The following is a 19,289-nucleotide window of genomic DNA, read 5'->3' on the forward strand; positions in this document are numbered from 1 at the left end:
GTGCAGAATAAATACACGCACACGTCTATGTATTTACATTAGGTTTGATACAACTTATGTTTAGAGTAAAAAGGTATTTTCTTGCTTATCAGTTAAAAAAAAACAACTTTTTAAGGTTGTTTCATATAAAGAGTTGTCTGGGACTTTACTCTTACTCATAGGCAGATTAGCAAGGCTATTCTGCATTACACCAACATATGTATTTGTAGCATTAAAAAACCCCACAACCCAAAGCAAAACAAGAACTCACATATACTAAATATTATCAAACTGACATTGCTCTAATTAAGCATAGGTGATCTCTGCTGAACTGGAACACATAATTGACTGTAGGTAACAGCTAAGCAGATATTGTAATGCTGAACTTCTTGATAAGGAGGTAGTCTGTGGGTACCGAATTTTTTGACAAACAGGTGCGAAAGGCTTTAGCACACCTCAGCTTATGCTCCTACACAGGTGGCAAGATGACAGTACTGCCCAATTGTGTCTGCCAGGTCTAGCTACAAAAGCATAGGAACAATGTTCTGAAACCTCACTGTTGTGTTGGTTATGATGGATAGATAACACAGCCACTGTGTATGTCAACTTCAGTGCTATGTACCTGAAAGCCCAGATGTTGGAAAGGGCTCCTATTACATATCTGAACATCTTGCTGAAATAGGTATAAAATAGCAACAGTAGTGTGGAAAAACAGGCTATTTTAGGTAGTCATTGTTTGTACAAAGTTAATGTTAAACATTATGGCACAGTAGCATGGCTGACAAATGTAAAAATTATTAGGGAAAGACTTCTTGAGGGCACATTACATGACATTGTTTAACTTGGGTTTGGTAACAAAAAACCAAAACAAAACAAAAAAAAATAAAAACAAGGACAGGACAAGTCCAGATAAAAATGTTACTTTTGTTTATAATAAGACAAAGGAATAAAAATCAACTGGAGTGGTTGACAAAGGGAAAGCAAAGACACCATATCAAGACATTGCCACTAGGCAGAATAAAACAGAGAAGAAAAAACAATTGTTCCTACTAAAATAAAACTTCTTGAATTGATCAAATTCATAGACATAACATGATTTTTACCTCAGAAATGTAATTAATGATCCTATTGTATCACAGCATCAAATATGATGCTACATTTTGCAGACTTACCTTGAACAGTATAGATAAAACCACCTGCTATTCCCTCCACACCTTCTGTGAATTCATGTGGCAGTGACCCTTCCCCTGCCTGCTAGGAACAGATTAATGGAAAGAAATTAGTTCATCTGTCATTACTGAAATGCTTTTCTCTGAGATTTTAAGTTGTAAAGATTTCTGGTAACTAAGAATGAAATTAATTTAAAGCACTTCTGGTACCTGCATAATGAAAGATATTTACCTGTAAATTTCAAAGGCAGTTTTGACAGTTTCAAACAAACTAGTGGCATTGTGAGTTCAAAACCATGGCAACTCTGAATACCTCAAATATACTTATTTCACCATCCATTAAAACTTTTAGAAAGCGGTTTCTGAGGTTGAGATGAAAACATAAAGTTAATCTAGCTTAATTACAATGGCACAGCATATTTAATAAAGTAAGGTTTTGAAAGGAAGAGAGAGACTGCCAGAATTCACCAAAAAGCAAAACAAAGAAAAAAACACCAAAAAAGCCCAAGCTCAATCCCATTTATTTCATTGGAAATAAAAACAAGATTTTTGACCCGTTTTGCCATTTATCATATACTGGTACAGTTTCACAGCTCAAAAAAAATAATGGGTGAACTTTACTCTCTTCAGAGCAAGAAAATACACCCTTTAGTAGCTTTTTTTGAATGCCATAAACCTTTTCTTAGAAGAAACAAACTTCGACTCTGAGACAACAGAAGCAACCTAACTGAATTAACAATTCACAGAGAAACAGGGGAAAGCAAAATGATAGATGCCTGAGACTTATAGAAATACACACATATATATATATATATATACACTTAGAAAGAAAGAAACATGACTAGGTGACTCACTGTAATGACTCTGAAAACACCCCCTCCATCATTCACCGTCACTTTCTGAAGGTTTCTTGAAACAAGGCCCTGAAGATCCTGGCTTTCCCACACAATGGTTCCTTCAAAACTCTGTTGAGAGAGCACAACACTGTTACACAGCTATTCAAAGACTTCAAAGAATGAAAATCAAACAGTTTCTTAATTCTGAAATAGTCAACTTTATGTGAAGCATAGTTTGAACACATAACATCAATGTTTTAATTATACTTTAATAAAAATAATTTACAGATAAAAGAAATACATCTGTGAAAATCCATAATACGTAATCATGCTTTTAAGACTAATCATGATTCTCTGCAATAGGAACATTATTAAAGTTTTAACAGAAGTCTGGCATAAAAGCCTTTGGCTTTTTAACATCATTAAGATGGCATTTAAAGGTGAACTGAAGTGTTTTTTTAAAAAATCAGCTATAGAATCCTACATTACAAAGAGAATACATTAAAAGAGATTGGGAAATAAATGCTGCTTTTTAGTTATCTGCCAAAACCAGAGATCAGAGACTCAATCCTGACATCAGCAAAACTCAAAGGAAAATAGAACCACCTTTATGCCAGTAAAGCTGCCACGAGCTACTGTAGGAGAGTCACAGAACTCTGGCCTCACATTTTGGCAAGTAGAAAAAGGAAGAGAAAGACAGAGAAGCGAATCTCTTTACAACTTTTTATTTTTAATAGTCAATTTAAGTTATGTCATTGCATGTTATAGGCATAAGATCTTGCATTTAAAAGCATTTCATTTCAACTTCAAACCACCCTACCTAACAATCCAACTATCACACATTTTATGTAAGAATTTTTGCCTGAAAACTACTGAGAATGTGCAAAAGGACAAGAAGTAGGTACGTTGCACAGGTAAGAGCAGTGGTAGTATCAAACTTTCTCATTGTTAAAGCAATCTCATTGTCATCACGAGGTAATATACAGTAGTTGTATGGTTATTACACTCTACTAGATGAGTGGATTCAGTTTTGTTTCTCCCAGCTTTCATATGAAAAACACTGGTAGCTATTATGCACCTGAGAACAGAACGACGACTTGTTTTAACTATTTGTAGATACATCTTTCTGTTGCTCTGAAAAGTCCTTCTGTTCACTTCTGCTAACCTCTCAGCTTCTCCCATTTCAGGTTCCTTGTACTGTTACCTTCCCCAGAAACTCTCCATTACTGACACATCATTAAGCTCAGCTTTCAGTCCAGCTCAAATTCTTCGCTTTCCTCCAAGAGCGGATCTCAACATCTGCGGCATTCTTGCTATTTAATCGGAGTTGCATATTTCAGACCTCTCATCTATTATTTATATTTTCAGCTTTATAATCTAATAATGGAGCTAGTCAATGTCTATTCAAGCCTGACTTACATGCTTGGTACCTTCCCCTTGCTTGTTTAATTACCCGTCAGTTACCAATACAAATGGATCACTGCCAACACTTTTAGCAGCAGGACCCCTGAATGCCCCATATAGCCAAAAGCATATGCTGTACTTCTGTATTTGCAAGGACTATCATCTCCCATTCCAACATTTTTTGCTGCAGGGATAAGGCTCTAATCCCACTTTTCCAATTCAGATATGGGCACAAACTTGGGAAAGCTGCACCTGTGAGTCCTTTCACTCCTCAGCAATAAGCAATATGAAAATCCTTACTACTGACTATCATTCATACTGTCTTCAAACATGTACTGAGAATCTTAATCAGTTATTACTAGTGAAGCCTAAATGCAAGGTGCTCTGGAGCTGTTTCAGGCTGAGACTTGTAAGTAAATTTTGTAATGACTTTGGCCTTCAGCTATTCTTTTTCTAAGCAGATTAATGGAAGCTGAGGCCTAAAAATGCTGAAAGCAGTGCATTAGTGGTACAACTGAGATTACATCATCTGTTTTTTCCCCATTTAAATTCCAACCTTGTTGCTGCCAGAGTGCAGTGGCATTTACAATGAATACTGAACAGGTGTGCTGACATAATGCAGCCCTGTCAAGCTCCTTTCCTAATGCTAAACAGTGCTGTGCTTTTTTGTTTCTCCAGCTACTCCTCATTAGTAATACAGAGTACATATGGTACAGAGTCCCACTTCCACATAAGTGGCCTGTGGCTTCTTGTCAACATAAATGCATTGCTCAGGCTTGACTATCAAAGCCCCTATGTGATTTTTAGTTATCTGCTGGTTCTGCTCTCCTGCATTTTCACAGCCATTCCACAGCTGAATGATCGATTCTGCCTTTCACAATCTGGCCTGCCAGATGCTTATTCTAATGTTGCATTTCCCTCCCTCTCCCCAAGATGAACAGAAAAAGCAGCACTTCAGCTGCAAGATGAATGAAGCTCTTCAGCAATATGTACAATCCATTACTTCTTGAATGTGGAGGGGCAGAGAATAGACATTGTCTCACAACCCATCTTGTGACAATTAAACAGTTCACTAAATTTACTGCTCTCAAACAAGTAGATGGGAACATGTGGGCGTTATCTCTTCTGCATCATCTTGTATGCTTCAGCATCCTAAGTATCGCAAGAGACTACACGCTGTGCATAAACCCTATTAATCTACATTAGAAACATGTTATCCTGTAAGCATTCAGCACATGACATGTATCAGATTAAAGATGCCCACACAAAGAAATATATGAATACTAATATCCCTTTTCTAAATTAAATACTTTCCATCTGCCTTTCAGGAAAAATGCAATCATTTATAGCTAAATTACAGCAGCCTAGAATTTTAGTATCTCAGAATTAAGTCTTCAGAGACATACAGGACTAAGGCTTATACCTTATGGTACCAAACTATTAGGCAACTAATATTCTAGGCAGGGGGAAATCACACCCACACACCCCAGAATGATTTTCATATCAACTTAAAAACTGTCAAAACATATACATAAAATACTGCAAGCAACCTGCTTATTTGAAAGGTCTCCTACTAACATAACAGTCTTGTGGACTATTCAGTAAAAACTGTTTAAGATGACAGACCAGTCAATCATTTAGATTCCTCTTAAAAGGAGCAGGTTTACAAATGCATTGTATCTTACAGAGCCAGTGGGGCTCAAACTGGCCCCAAAAGCCTTTCCCCCTTGTTCAGTCCTTTCTCTTTTCTCCCCCCAGTTCTTTCATAAAAAATATAAATAAATAACCACCTCCCCAACATTTAATATCTTCCACCACAAAGCAAACCAGATGCACAGACAACTTACAGAAATAGCAGTAAGGGCTCAGCCATACAACAAAACATTGAAATGATGGGAAGCACGCTAAAACGACAGCTGACATATTTAGAGAAAGACCACTGGTCCAGCAGGAACAACTCCTTGTATTTTGGAGGGCTCTACTGAACCAGAATTCTCATTCTGAATCAATCTGTATTTCATTAAGCCTTCACTGTAACAATATCAGGTTTTTCCTACCTATAATCTGTCCTTTCTATGTTCGCCTAAGCAGCTACAATTAAGTAGTACAGATCCTACTCTTGGGCAGCAACTCCATTCCAGAAAGGATGACAAAACTTTGGACCTGGCCTTGATAGCTTTGTTACTGTTATCTCAAGGTAAGCAAGAATGCTAACACTGTCATTACTCCCCACAATTTTTTTTCCCAAATTTCTGAAGGGCACACACTTAAAGAAAATAATAGCATTGCTGTGGAATGATGACTGGTTTTAAAAACCTGAGTATCACTCTTCTGTGTGCCACTTACTCCATCCACTATTTTATAGATGGAGCATACCAAAAATCTTCCTGAAGTTCTATTTCTTTTTTTTTGTATGGTTCAATGGACGAGCCGTGAAGCTTACACGCTCACTGGCACTGCCACTGCCCCCCAAGGGAAACAATCAGAACTTCCGCAACTCTTAGTGAGCACTTCTCAGTTATCGCTAACAATGTCTTTGCAATATATAACATGTAATGCCTTTCTGTTGTGCACAAAACATCAGAAGCAGAAAGCTCTTTTCCAGTTGTTCTCTAGAAATTTGTACCCTCCTTCCCCATCTTTTATTCTAACTTCTGAAAAAGCAGGAAGGAGACAGGTGTCCCATTCTCTGGGGAGAATCTAAGGGGAGACAGTTTTCTCTTAAAAGCTGAAAACCTTTCCACAAAGGTGAAATTGTTACCGTTTCTTCAATAAAACCTTTTAATCAATTCATTTTTCAGGCTTTGCTTTATAACTATTGGTGATAAAGAGATGGTGAAACAAGTTCTGGACTTCAGCATATCCTCCCAAATAGTGTTCTAGAGGTTTTCATTTGCTCTCTTCTGCCTCCTCAAGCAAAGGTCAGTTTTATCAGTCATTTTGTCCAGCTAACATAAAAGAACCACAGGCAGCTCTGATACAGCACATACCTCTGGCAAAATGAACTGCTCTACTGGCTTGTACCACAATCTGTTCACTTGCACTCCACAGCTTGGTGGGCTAAAGCGAGAACTGAAGAGCGCTTCCTGTGCAAAATGACAACACCACCATAAATCATTATAAGTGCTTATGCAAGAGATTATGCAAACCTTGATCATCTTAGCTAGTTACAACAGAAACAATAGGTTTATTGTTTCTATAAAATACTTACCGGAAAATTTATTCTCAAGGCAGTCTTACAGACTCCACAGAATTCAAGCTTTCAATGGATACAGCAAAAGCAAGCAATGATAGAGCAAGAGTGCAAGTTTTCCTAGAAGTCTGACCAACACAGCGTGCTAAGAGACTCGGTCTCCTAGCTGACTGAATTCCTAACTTTTATTTAAATAGGTGACTACTATTAATTGCAACAGATGCTGGTCCTTAAGACTTCAGTGCTACTGTATCACATAAGCCACCAAATTGCTCTTAAATAACAACAAGCAATATAGAGTTGCTGCATTGCCACCATATGCTGAATCACTGCCTGCAGGACTCAAGTCCTATATGTGCATTACACTGAATTTTCATTCTGAATTATTGCACACCAGGACACAAATATCAGGCCACTTTACAGAACAGAGAGTGCAGCAGATCTGGCATTAGTGAAGTTTAAACTTCTGTCATTAGGCTATTAAGAACACAACTGTTCTCTCCAGCACGTCTTTGTATTAATTTTGGACACAAAGAAGGGAGGTTTCCAAACCAGCATACATATCCCTTTAAAGCAGCCACCTGAATTGGGCAGGAGATTCTGACACAACTTCTTTGTCATACTATGTTGGGGGTGCCTCAGTTTGCAGAGAAGGCACAAATACAGGTAGAGGAGAGGAAAGACTAGGGGGAGTTGAAAGAATGCTTCCTGCTGTTTATACAGCAAGACCAGTGCTGTATTCAATGGTGGTACACACGATGGGCATTAACCTAGTGTGCTGGAATCTTTAAAATATCTTTCTGTGAAAATGCACATTCCGACATTTCTGTAATTAACATGAATTAATCTAATTAATGCTGAATAGTTAACCAATATAAATCTGAATACAGCATACCATAATTATTTTGCTAAAATAAAACTAGTTCTTTTGAAATTAATTGTGAAAACCGTACTTTACCGTATTTCTTGTACCTAGTTTTAATTTTTAGCTTAGCTTTAAATTCTTTCTGTACTACATACTGTAACTATACTATAACATAGCCAGAACTCCTAAAATGGGCCCATCAAGTTACTGGTGGAGATAAACAAAATATACCAAACACAATGATCATCCTCAATAATTTTTTCCTCCAGGTTTTCTTTTCATAAGCACTACGCTATTCTATGAAATCCATAGCTGAGCTTGGGGAGGAGGGGGAAGGGTCAAGGGAAAGTTATCACTAGAAGTTTGATTATTACCTGTAGAAAGCAATTGCTAGAAATCTCAAAATGTCTTGCTAGAGGACAGATAAAAAAAAAATTACAACTGTACCGCATCTCTTTGCCTCAAAGCATTTAACGGGTCTATCTGGACATGTGTTTTAAATACATTTAAACAGTTCACTTTTAATTCTTTAATCCTTATCAGTAATTTAGAACCTCAAAAGCAACCAAAATTGTGTCTTGGTATTAGAGACTAATGCTCTTTCAAGAAGCATTCAGGTTAACTCATGGCACTTTGTGAATTTCATTTTCCTTTTTCCAAATCAATTGTGTATACAAGCTCTGAAACAAGAAGAATTTACAGTGCAACAGACAAAAAAAAAATCATATGCTTGCCAGTTAAGTAGTTCTCCCCTAAATTATCACGTTATAGCACTTTCTGTAAGAATTTATTCTACAGTAAAGAAAAAACATGACTTCGTTCAGTTGCAAAAGATAACTACAATACTCTACCTCATGTTCTGCCTGGTACAGTTTTACAGTGATGTTCCGCTGGAATCCCACACCATCAGCCTCATAAAATACTCCAAGACTGGTAATGACAATGGGGTAAAGTACACGAAAGTTCACGCTGACAATTCTGTCTTCGGAGAGCACAGAAGGTATGTCCTCAGGGAGACTGAATGCTTCAATTTCCTGATTCAAAACTGCATGAAAAAGAAAGGAGAATGGTAATGTGAAAAGATTTCATCGTTCTGGAACTGGACATACACAAGGTACACAAATTAATTACACTGGCAAGTGCACAAAAATCAAGTAATCAAGTGCTGGAGGACAGGACAGTTGACCGCACACTACAGTAAGAAGAAACTCAGAGTGATGTAGCAGTCTGCTGCTTTCCAGCAAATGCTAGTCAATGCCTACATATCCACTGAAAAAAGACCAGAAACACAGTATGTCCACAGAGATAAGATAAAAACACTGCTATGATTGCCTGAGTATCTATATACTAATATATTAAATATTTATTCATGTATCACACTGCATACACCTCCACTTAATTGGGGTCCCCTCCTTAAGCCCCGAGATACCACCTATTCTTGAGAGAATGGTTAAAGTAATTGTTGCTGTTTAAAGAGAAACAAAAGTCACATTTTTGAGGTGAATTACCACTTAAGAGCCAAACAGGTCCTTGTTAAGTTCCTTAACTTGGAATTAAAGAGCAAAAATTAAATAGGAAAAAAAAAAAAAAGAAAATGACAGGAATAAAATACAATTTTAGTTACACATTTTTTATGTGGCAGCATTTCATTATGTTCAGTTTTACTTTTCTTAGTTGTTCCCTCTGTAGGGCATAATCTGAAAACTCTGTCAGCCAGACACCGTTAGAACCCATTCCTCCCAAAGTGTCAGCACTAGAGAAGTCTGCCTTACACCTAAGAATCCTTTCTCAGCTTTGTTACCACCTCTCATTACAGCTCTTTCCAACTTCATTTTACACAGGGATAGAGTAAAAATTTACATTTCAGGGAACAGTTGCTCCCACGTCACCAAGGGGAATGCAAATCTATTAGAAGTCAGGGGCCTGCCCTTTGCAGCCTCAAAGATCCCTCCCTTTTACACATTGCTCACAGCACTCAAGAGGAAGGTTATGCAACTGGCAGGAGGACGACTTCTAGATAGCATATATTTGCAAGACTGCCTGTCCTCGTTAAGCACTCCTGAACTGCTCTCATAAAGATAATTCAGTTCTAGCACAGATCATAGAATTTTTAAAAGTTAACTTCTGTACCTGGGTTACTGATGTTCAGAAGTTTGCAGGAGTACGGATCTTCTCTGTCCTCCACTGGCACAGCACAACCATTTGCACCTATTATAAACTTCACAAGGACACTAAAATAATTTGGTTTTATTAACACCAGTTCTCTTCCCTCTTCCCTCACCTTCAATAAACTTATTTTACCACAGTAGCCTGTCTTTCACAAGACTAAGATTTTAAACCCCTTAAAAATCAGCTACCAGACTCAATGTAGAGTAATTGTGTGAATCCCTGCATGGATGCTCAGTTCCAAACCTGCATTAGTCTTCTACATTTCATAACAAGGCCACAGGGAGAAATCAGTGACCAGAAATGCGATTCAAGACAGCCAGCATGCTAAGCAGAAAAAGTAAGTCAGCACTGAAGGATCCTGACACTCTGCCTTTCCCTGCTTGAGTTTGTTGCTTAACTCAGGGCTGCTTAAATATTCTCCATTCAAAGGTAATGAATAAAATAATAAAGACATAAAGCACCAAAGCAGGGACAAGAACTCCAGTCTATCATTAAAGTTGGGTTTAATGAGATTTAACCAACCTCAGCTTTGGGCTGTGGTCAACTAACTGGTTGCTCTTTCTTGCCCCAATCATGGCAACACCACAGTTAGGGTACAACAAGCAGTAAAAAGAGCAAGAACACCCAGCTTAGCCCAGACTTCCACCTAGTAACTAAGCATCCTCCTGAAACTTCATATAAGGTAGGGAAAGGAGAGGTTTTTAGCTGAATGTAGCTTCACTCCAAACTCCATAGTGATACCAAATTTGTGAATGGGAAATGGCTTTTGGTGCAAGACAGGTGCCAAGATGACAAAGTTACCAGGAATGAACTGCTGCAGAACTTTCCCAGTAAAACCATAGCTGTTTACAGACTCTCGGGTTTACGCAAGCAATCAGAAAGGGTTCTGCTAGTCACTCACATTGCAGGTGTTCAGAATAATTGATTCAGCATGAAATAAAACTAAACTTTAAGGCTGAAACTACTCCAAGAAGATTCTGTAGTTCTTTCACTGTATGATCGTGTTTGCTTTCAAGTATACTGGATTATTAAGCATTCCAAGTTGCACACCATACAAAACATGCATTGCAATGCAAAAAGGGGAATTATACTCTAGTTCTTGTATATCATTAATAAACAATGACATTTAATTGCAAAAACTCAGTATCAAAACCTGAACCTGACTCATTTCCATCTCTGATTCAGGATGGCAAAACTGTATGGAAATGTAATAGCTTAATCTGCACAGTCCCATCAAACTAATGACTCTCAGTAGTTTCACGTTAATTACAAGTCTTACAATCCAGCTTCCTCATCATTGTCACCCCACATCCCAGTGAGTATAGGAAAAAACATACAAACCCTATAAAACCCAGCATAACCAATTGTCTAAAAGAGCTTTTGGATGGGCTGTCTCTTGATGTCTCCCTGTAAAGATAGCTTCTGGTATGTGCTCAGAAACATACATTTTTTTGTCGTTGTTTTTTGATTTTTTTTTAATCTTGGCATCAACTTTATTCTGAGACATCACCATAATAGAGGGGTCCAGTCTTGTTCCATGTAATTCCCAGAACAGCAGCGAGCAATCAAACAATTACAATTTTATTCCTTGCATTAAAAAGTTCCAGCCCAGAACAAGTAGTATTTTTATATATCTCTAAGCAGATCTAAAAAATTATCACAGTATAGGATGCTCACAAATGAAGAAAAGTTACTCCTTTTCTAGAAAAAGGATTAATCAACATGTTTACTCATCATGTTCTTAGTGAGAAACTAAGTCCAAGAAATACAAAACACTTGACATTACCGTTGGCTCAGTGCAGGATGTTGTTTCAAGTGCTTGAACCAAGTGTTCCTTATAACGCTGCGCAGTTCACGATTGTGCCGAGCAGACAACACACCTACAACAACATCATAATGTCTCAACTTCCACTGAGGAAAGAAGGCCAGTGGACCTAGAAATATAAAGTAACAAAGATTTTATATATATACATATATATATATATATAACCATATATCACAGTTGTAGGCAATAATTAAAACACGTACCAAAAGCAAGAATACTGGGCATCTGATGAAAACAAGAAGCAGAATTAACATTGCATTCTTGGTCAAGAATCCAGGAAATACTTTCAACACATAAAAACCATCACTAGTAATCTGGGAAAACATTACTACAATGAACCAATAAGTCACGGCAGGTAAACAAAACTGGCCAAGACAGTGTGACCTGCAAAGCAGGCAGGAACATAAACCTCAGTTTTGATTGACACTATGTTCCACTCTTTAAATACTTGCCTGCTCGTCTTTTGAGCAAACTGCCCCCTGCGTGCATGTTCTTGCTGTGTTCCATTTCCTACTGGCCATCAGAAACCTTGTGGGCAGGCACAAGGTCTTACTTTCTCCTCTGCAAAACTCCTAAGAGTCTGGGCCTTCAGCTAGCTTATTGACACCTCCTCAACTATGATTTACCCTAAAATCTGACAGTTTGTCATTCCTGGTACCAGGCCTTCACTATTAAAATTCACCACTATTCTACCTAGGGAAAAAAAATATTTAAAAAGCCTGTCATCTTCAGAAATATGCCCAGTACTTTTAAAAAGATAGGGGAAAATGGGCACCTTTGGGTAACCATTTCACTCTGATATCTTAAGGTCTCTTTTGTTAAGGTCCCTCTAACCCTCTAAAGCTGAGCATCATGGTTTGCCTTCACAAAGAGTATCATATCTTAACACAGAGGAATGCTCTGGCCTTTTCATAGCACATCACAGCCAGTACCTGTAATCTATGGTTTAAGCTTTTGCTGTTTCAATTTAGAGATCATGAAAGACAGACTCTTAAAGCAGAGTTTTGACTAGATAGCAACCTGAGAAGCTGTGATTTTGAGCCTGCAAACACCCAGGCAAACAGCTGAACTGCATAGTTTAATTTATCAGCTGTTCTAGAATTGAGAGATTTATATTTAGCTATAGCAAAGGATCACTTTCATCTCCTCAAAGTTTTTTTTCATTAGGCTGCAGATAAAGAAAACAAATCTAAATGTGACTGCTCCAAACTACTCCACATTGAACAGATGAGATTTTTCAAAAAAAAACTAATTTTAGAGAGAACAAAAATATCTCCAAGTCTATACTGCTTACACCCAGTAGAAAGAGTTGAATTATAATCCAGATTCTATTTCTTGTACTAGCTTCTGTTTTCTCCATTTTGAAATTGAGACCATAGATGGCTCTGGTGACAGTTGTTCACTAAGCTAGCACTTCTGCAGCACTCATCACAAGAACTGCAATGCCAGATCACACGAGGTATCCAGCCAGCCCTATATTCCGTCTCCTGGGTGCAGCACACAGTGGAGGGGCCTCAGCCTTGTCCTGCTCTGTGCTGAATCAATAGATCTCAGAAGAAGTATTTGCTTTGGGGGCTGTTGATAATCATTTTCACTGGATTCCCTAGTCCCCAAACCAAATAAAACAGTGGTCTGCAGTTGGTCCTTTGGGAAGGACAAGAGCAGGGCAAGCACACAGTAATTTTTTCAATGGCATACCTCTCCAACAGTCTGGGGTTGTGCACTGAATGTCTTAGTTCTCAGCATACGAACACAGATTTTCAAGAAATAAATTAAGTTCCACAAATTGTTTAAATGAAATTCTACCAACAGCTACAAGCTTATCACTAATATAAGCAGAGCATTAACCCATTTAAGAGAAATGTATATCAATTTACAATGAAAACGACTCAAAAATCCAAGCACATAAGCCACTTCATTTCCCCTTCAGCATGAGTTTTTCACTAAAGCCAACTGTTATGTCTCTTATACCAAACATACGCTGAATTGGTGGCAAGGTTCAGGGCTATGATTTGTTTGCTAATAGAGCTACATTCAAATATATTGCTGCATATAACATCCAAAGAACCTTGCAAGACAGATCAGACAGTTTATCTGAGCACAGGTTTTCCAATATGCTGGTAAATATTGACTAATCAGAGTTTCTGCATGTCTCCAGAGACCTTTATATAACAAAACTTTACCAGTATTCCATGACAGCAGAGGTATAAGATCATAACAAATTCCTCTATAGCCTCATAGGTCTTCCTCTTCCTCAGATACCCCTTTTCTTTCTTGGCTCTCCTTCCATCCTTTGGTTATTCTTTAAATAGCCTCTGCAGCCTTAAACACAAAGACATCCAATCTAAATCTCACCAGAGGACTAACTTGTTTGCATAGCACACTTGAGCTAGTTTTACATAGATTTGTTTTTGATAATACCACTTTAAAGTAAAAACAAAAACATTTTGTTAAACCAAAATTAAAGAACAATAAAACCAAGAACAGAAGCCTACAAGGCAAATTGAATTAGAACAGCACAAGCTGGTTTAAAATCAAAATTTAAAACCCTAAAAATAAGCATTTAAATTAGTTTATATTTTAAAATGAATGAAGCTTTTTTTAATGAATCATTCACATGCAAACAACGTTAATGTAGCATACGCTTCCAAATTAATATCCTATTGCTTTTAAAAGAGACAGCCCCTTCCTCCTATTTCATGCAGTCTTCAAATTGGTAAGGTAGCACAGCACTCTATATTCAGATGATTGTCTTCTTTGTCCCAAGGGCTATGCCATTTTACTTCTAAAACCATTGAAAATAGAAAAGAAAAAAAAGAAAGAAAAGGAAAGCTTACTTTTGCAAAAACCTAATGAGTAAGCTCTCTGCTTGTCAGCAAAGGTTTCTACTTCCTGCTGAGAAGTAGGATTAACATTTGTTAAGCTTTCAGGAAAAGAGAATCAGCTGTCTCTCTCTGAATTAGTACTATCAAAAAAAAGAAGAGGAAGTCAGAGGTACAGGAAAAAATGAGGCTATTATCCATTTATAAGGATAATTTGAATATATGCATATATAGGATCTGATGCAGAGTAAGTTAAGAGAAAAGACTGCTGACCTCCAAGTCAATAATAATGAAGTATTAATACAGGCAATCAATACTTGCCACAAAGGCCCAAACTTACCTCCTTATCATATGTTCTATTTTTGTGCATTCTTAGGCCAGCATTTTATGTGTTAGTAACAGGTTTAAAAATCTGTAGCGTATTGCTCTTACCTTACATTGTTTGTGCAAAATAATTAAGACTTTAAAATTTCCAATTACAAAAAGAAAGAAAAACCTGGAAATTTTGTGGTTTGCAAAGGAGATAGACAAATCAGATACCAGAATCCTAATCCAAGCTACGCCATGGGCTCTCCGCATGATCCAATGCAAGTCTATCCCTATATTTTTCAGACTTTCCATTTGCTTGAGGGTACCTCAAGTGATGTGGATATCAGCTTGTTAACAACTGTGAAAAGATGCACACACACACAGAGCTATGTTTCACATTCCATAACAAATCCTAAAAGTCTTGCTAGCTGAAGGGATGCAGAAGGAGAGGAAGCCTTTCCAACAAAAAGGCCACACTATTCTTAGTAGCCTCACTTCTGAATTCTTACTATTCTAAAATTGCATCTCTCAGATGCATCAAGCAGCCCAAGACTGCTGAGTGGAGTGAAAATAGCCAAATATACAATTCCTATTCTACATTCTTTCAGCTACTGGACACAAAATGGCTTTCACTTTGCTGTTCTGCGTAAGCCTGTTAACCCACAGCAAGGACTACTATGACATGAAAGCAGGCAGCCATCTCTCAGCTGCCCAGATCCATTCAGTTCTGCACAGTAACTAGAAGGAGTACTTCTGTCAGCTCTAGGACCAGTGAAGTCTTCAAGAGCCTTGTGCCACACAGTTAACAGCAAGCTCTTGCTGAAGCTCTTCCTGAAACTGATGCGTTTGTAAGGACACACCCACACACTTCTCTGATGTCCAGCTGCATGTATTTCTAGTAGTGCCATTTTTCACCTTGGTCTGAGCTGCAGCAAGCTTTCAAAGAATTCTAAAGTCACCAGTTTTCATGAAGCTCAGGGAAAATACTGGTCTTTGACACCTCCATCACCTGTCAAGCTTGATCAAAAACTGCCAACAGAGGGAAGTGAGGGAGAGAGGGAAGAAGACGGAGCACAGAACACAAACTCGCATCCCTAGAAGACAAGGCTGAAGATGCAGGGGTACACCTCCTGCTCAGTTGGACCACTGAAGGAGGTCACTGCTGATAGGCAGTCTGTTGGACCTAGCCAGATTATAACCACCTCAGCAGCAAGCAAACAGCTCTGTTTTTCAGAATCCTGAATTACAATGATTGATAAGCATCTCTTCTTCCTGTGAGACTGACTCTCAAGTAAAATGTCAAGTTAAGCCATTAATTATATTTACTGTCATTATAAGGAGATGAAAAGATTGAGAGATCATTTTAGATTGATTCTGTCAATAAACAAGGCAAATGTGATCTTGCTACCCAGGTGTCTATTGATCTGTCTCCCAACAAATTCTAAATCCACTGGTCATTTTTAGTTAAGCTTGACACAGTTCAGGTCTCAAAGTAATTAAGTTCCTACACATTTCATGCAACTGGACTAGGCAGACAAGAGACTTCTTGTAATGCCTGCACTGAGAAATCTAGCAGTGTAGGCTTAGCTGCATTATCAGGCACCAGAGAATCTCCACCATCAACTGCTAGTATAAGAGAGCTCTACAGGAAGCTGGACTTTGCATCTTCTGCTACTCATGCAGCTTTTTAATAAACAAACAAAAAAAAAAATGGAATTAGATAGGCCAGGCAGAAGTTATCAGGAATATTTTCAAATAATCCACTTCAAGGATAAGGTTAAAACAAAACAAAAACCCCACTCCAACCAAAAAAAAAACCCATCTCACAAAACAACAACAAAAAACACATATCAAGTGCTATCTCAGCCTATTCTTGTGACTTTGTAACCATATTCCTGTTTTTAAATGCCCTTCTCTTCAGTGCTGCTTTGTGAAAGACCTAAACAAACGAGGAGGAAGGGATTAACTGAATATAAAGAAGGTTTTTATTCACAGAATACTGACACACGCACCAAAAGAACAAACCAAAGAGCAAAAGCAGCTCTTCTCCTCCTAATCTTCTTCACTTACACTAATCTGCTATAGCTCATCTGCATTATAGGTTTCTGCGCAAGCAGTGCTATGTGCCCTTGCTGCAGAATCTATTTTATACCAGAGCTAAAACTCATCACAACGCACACCCCCGGTTGCTGCAGGAGCACAGGACTTCTTGAAGCAGACAAACCTTTAGGTAGTGAAAGCAGTAGCACTGGAGGGATGTTGGTGCTCCGCACATGGGCAGTGGTACTGCACCTGCATGCTCCTAGGCAGATCAGGCAACAACAGGACAGGCCAAGAATCAGAAATGCAGGCACAAAAGGAATAAAGCAAAAACTTATTGCAACACCTAAGCCGGGTTTCTTGGAAACACAGCACCTTTATCCTTTGAAAACAGCCATTACCAATGGCTGATGACATGGGACAAAAAGCCTGCTCCTAGAGAAGGCAGCTTGCTCCCTTCCTGCTTCCCTATGTAGTGGTTAATTTAAAAGAGAATTGGTGAACAATTTCCTTCAGCCACAAGCCTTGTTCTCAAACTCTGGCACAAGTGGTACTCTTTGCCCTTTACTCCAATGCCAAATGCACCAAAAATGCTACCTCACATTATTGCTCATTAGCAGTTTGGAAGGTAGCAGACACCAGTCAACAAAATTAATCCAACTTAAAAAAAAAAAGAAAGAAAGAAATCCCAATTCCATTTGCAAGTATTTGTCAGTACAGACAGTCAAGAAAAATCTCTTGCTATTGCAAGTACATGTTATAAGGATCATGAGAAAACCAAAAAACACAGCTTTGTTATGGATTCTTTTTCAATCCTTTCATGTCCATCCAACATCAGCGGGATCTTCATTTCATGGATGGTTCATCCTTGAAAGACAATGTTCTAGTAAGATCTGATAGATCAAGGACAGGAAACAACTAGCATTTTAGGCAGAACTGCACACCAATCACCAATGACAAACTTGATCTGTTGACAGCTTTCAATTTCCAAGGCCATCAACCTATTAGTCTTTACAAGTTTATGAAAGGTGAAATAAACTTTGTGACCACACAATACATGACTTCCAGACAGGTAAGCATATCATATTTCAAGAGACATCTTTTCTTAAGAAAGTACTGCATTTTGGTAGATGCTTAAGAAGCACGGTATCATTCACAAACTCAGAAGTTGTTTCTATATATTATTTCTTTAATGAAAAGCCAAAAGCAGGTTAAAAATCTATCTCCTCCTTCATCACCTGTCACGCACACAGGCTAGTCTATACAAGACTCAAATTCCACATGTTAAAATCACTAAACAGAAGCTTAACCAATCCTGTATATAATTCCATTGTACTCAAGCTTGAAGAGATACATGCTAAACCACAGGACAGCAGATGGTATACAAGTAGTTTCTAGAAAATGATGGTTTTTAAAATTTATTTCATATATATTCACTAGTAAAAGAATGACTAACAACAGGGTAGCTGCGAGGAAGGATTTATTAAAGGAGATACTTCCTTTAATAAGTAAGTAAGTAAGTAAGTAAGGGGCAGAGATGTAGAAAGAATGACTGAAGACTTGTCCAGAACATTGTCTATGGTCAGATGAATTTAGATGTAAATAACAGAAATACACCACCACAATGACAAGAGAAGGGGAAAGCTTATTTCACAAGCAGAGATTATGAATACCTTAATTGTTCAGCTTGGGAAAACAAAGGTTTAAAACAGATACCTTTGCTCTTTTACGTGATAGAGGTGTACTTGAAGGAGAAGACAGACTCTTCTAACAGAAAGGACAAAATTTGCCCAAGAACAGAAGGGCATCAACAGGTAGCAAGTAAGTTTAGAAATATTTTCTCATTTGTGGCCTAATCAGGGCAATAAGCTTTCGGAAAAGCCTATTCTGAAGACTGCTAGAAAACAAACCAAAAGCCTTCCCAACCCTTCACTAAATAAACAGAAGCTGTCCAGCCACCATTTTAAAAGAAAGATCGAGAGTTGCTTATTGGAAAAAGTAAACAAACTCAATGGCCCAAAAGGTCATTCTAGTCCCATATGCACAATTCAGTCATGACAGGTAGGTACTAAATCAGTAAAACAGGCCATCATCTTATTAATAGATATTTCCATTCTTTTTTTGGTGCTGTAATTATTAAGAGGGGAATTAAGCTTTTAAAAAAAAGAACATATTAGTTGAAGCTTTTAATTTCCCATCACATTTGCAGTACCAAGTAACATTTGATTAAAAAAAAGTTTATATTAGCTTGATAGAAACAGTTACAAACACTTTTTTTTTGCTCTATTTGCATGTTTTTAAGGCTGGGAAACAATTAACTAAACACAAATTTCTAAGAGTAACAATTAATACAGTGTATAGATGGAGATTTCAGTTACAACTGCGAAATCACCACAAGTTACATCCACAGTCATCTGAAGAGAAAAAGCATTTTAAACCCAGCTTAACAGATAGCTATCAGCAGAGGCCAAGGGTAGAGCTCATTTTGCTACTGTTGAGACACTATATAGGCTAATGAAATACCAGTTTATACAAAAATTATACATTTTAAATGCCACAGCTATTGTAAAACACTGTCCCATGATCAAATTTAGTTTTTATTCAGGCTAGTGATTCCAGGTAGTAGACAATAAAAAATCAGCAAAAGCAATAAACAAGAGAAAGGAAAAAAAATGTTG

The 19,289-nt window shown here is 37.7% G+C and overlaps 1 protein-coding gene across 5 annotated transcripts in view; it reads right to left on the reverse strand.

The window, feature by feature from the left end:
• Nucleotides 1–19,289, reverse strand: part of B3GALNT2 (beta-1,3-N-acetylgalactosaminyltransferase 2) — a 32,962-nt gene that overhangs the window by 11,599 nt on the left and 2,074 nt on the right. For 3 of the 5 annotated variants that reach the window (XM_062572294.1, XM_062572292.1, XM_062572296.1), the window contains exons 2-7: nucleotides 11,402–11,549; nucleotides 9,577–9,677; nucleotides 8,298–8,491; nucleotides 6,379–6,474; nucleotides 2,003–2,113; nucleotides 1,152–1,233 (exon numbers count right to left, since the gene is read on the reverse strand). In XM_062572294.1, coding sequence (XP_062428278.1) covers nucleotides 1,152–1,233; nucleotides 2,003–2,113; nucleotides 6,379–6,474; nucleotides 8,298–8,491; nucleotides 9,577–9,677; nucleotides 11,402–11,549 — 732 coding nt within the window. The remainder of the gene's footprint in view (nucleotides 1–1,151; nucleotides 1,234–2,002; nucleotides 2,114–6,378; nucleotides 6,475–8,297; nucleotides 8,492–9,576; nucleotides 9,678–11,401; nucleotides 11,550–19,289) is intronic. The other 2 variants (XM_062572295.1, XM_062572293.1) reach the window with 2 other exon arrangements.

The sequence above is a fragment of the Rhea pennata genome, chromosome 3 (genome assembly GCF_028389875.1).
Source record: "Rhea pennata isolate bPtePen1 chromosome 3, bPtePen1.pri, whole genome shotgun sequence".
Lineage (NCBI taxonomy): Eukaryota > Metazoa > Chordata > Aves > Rheiformes > Rheidae > Rhea > Rhea pennata.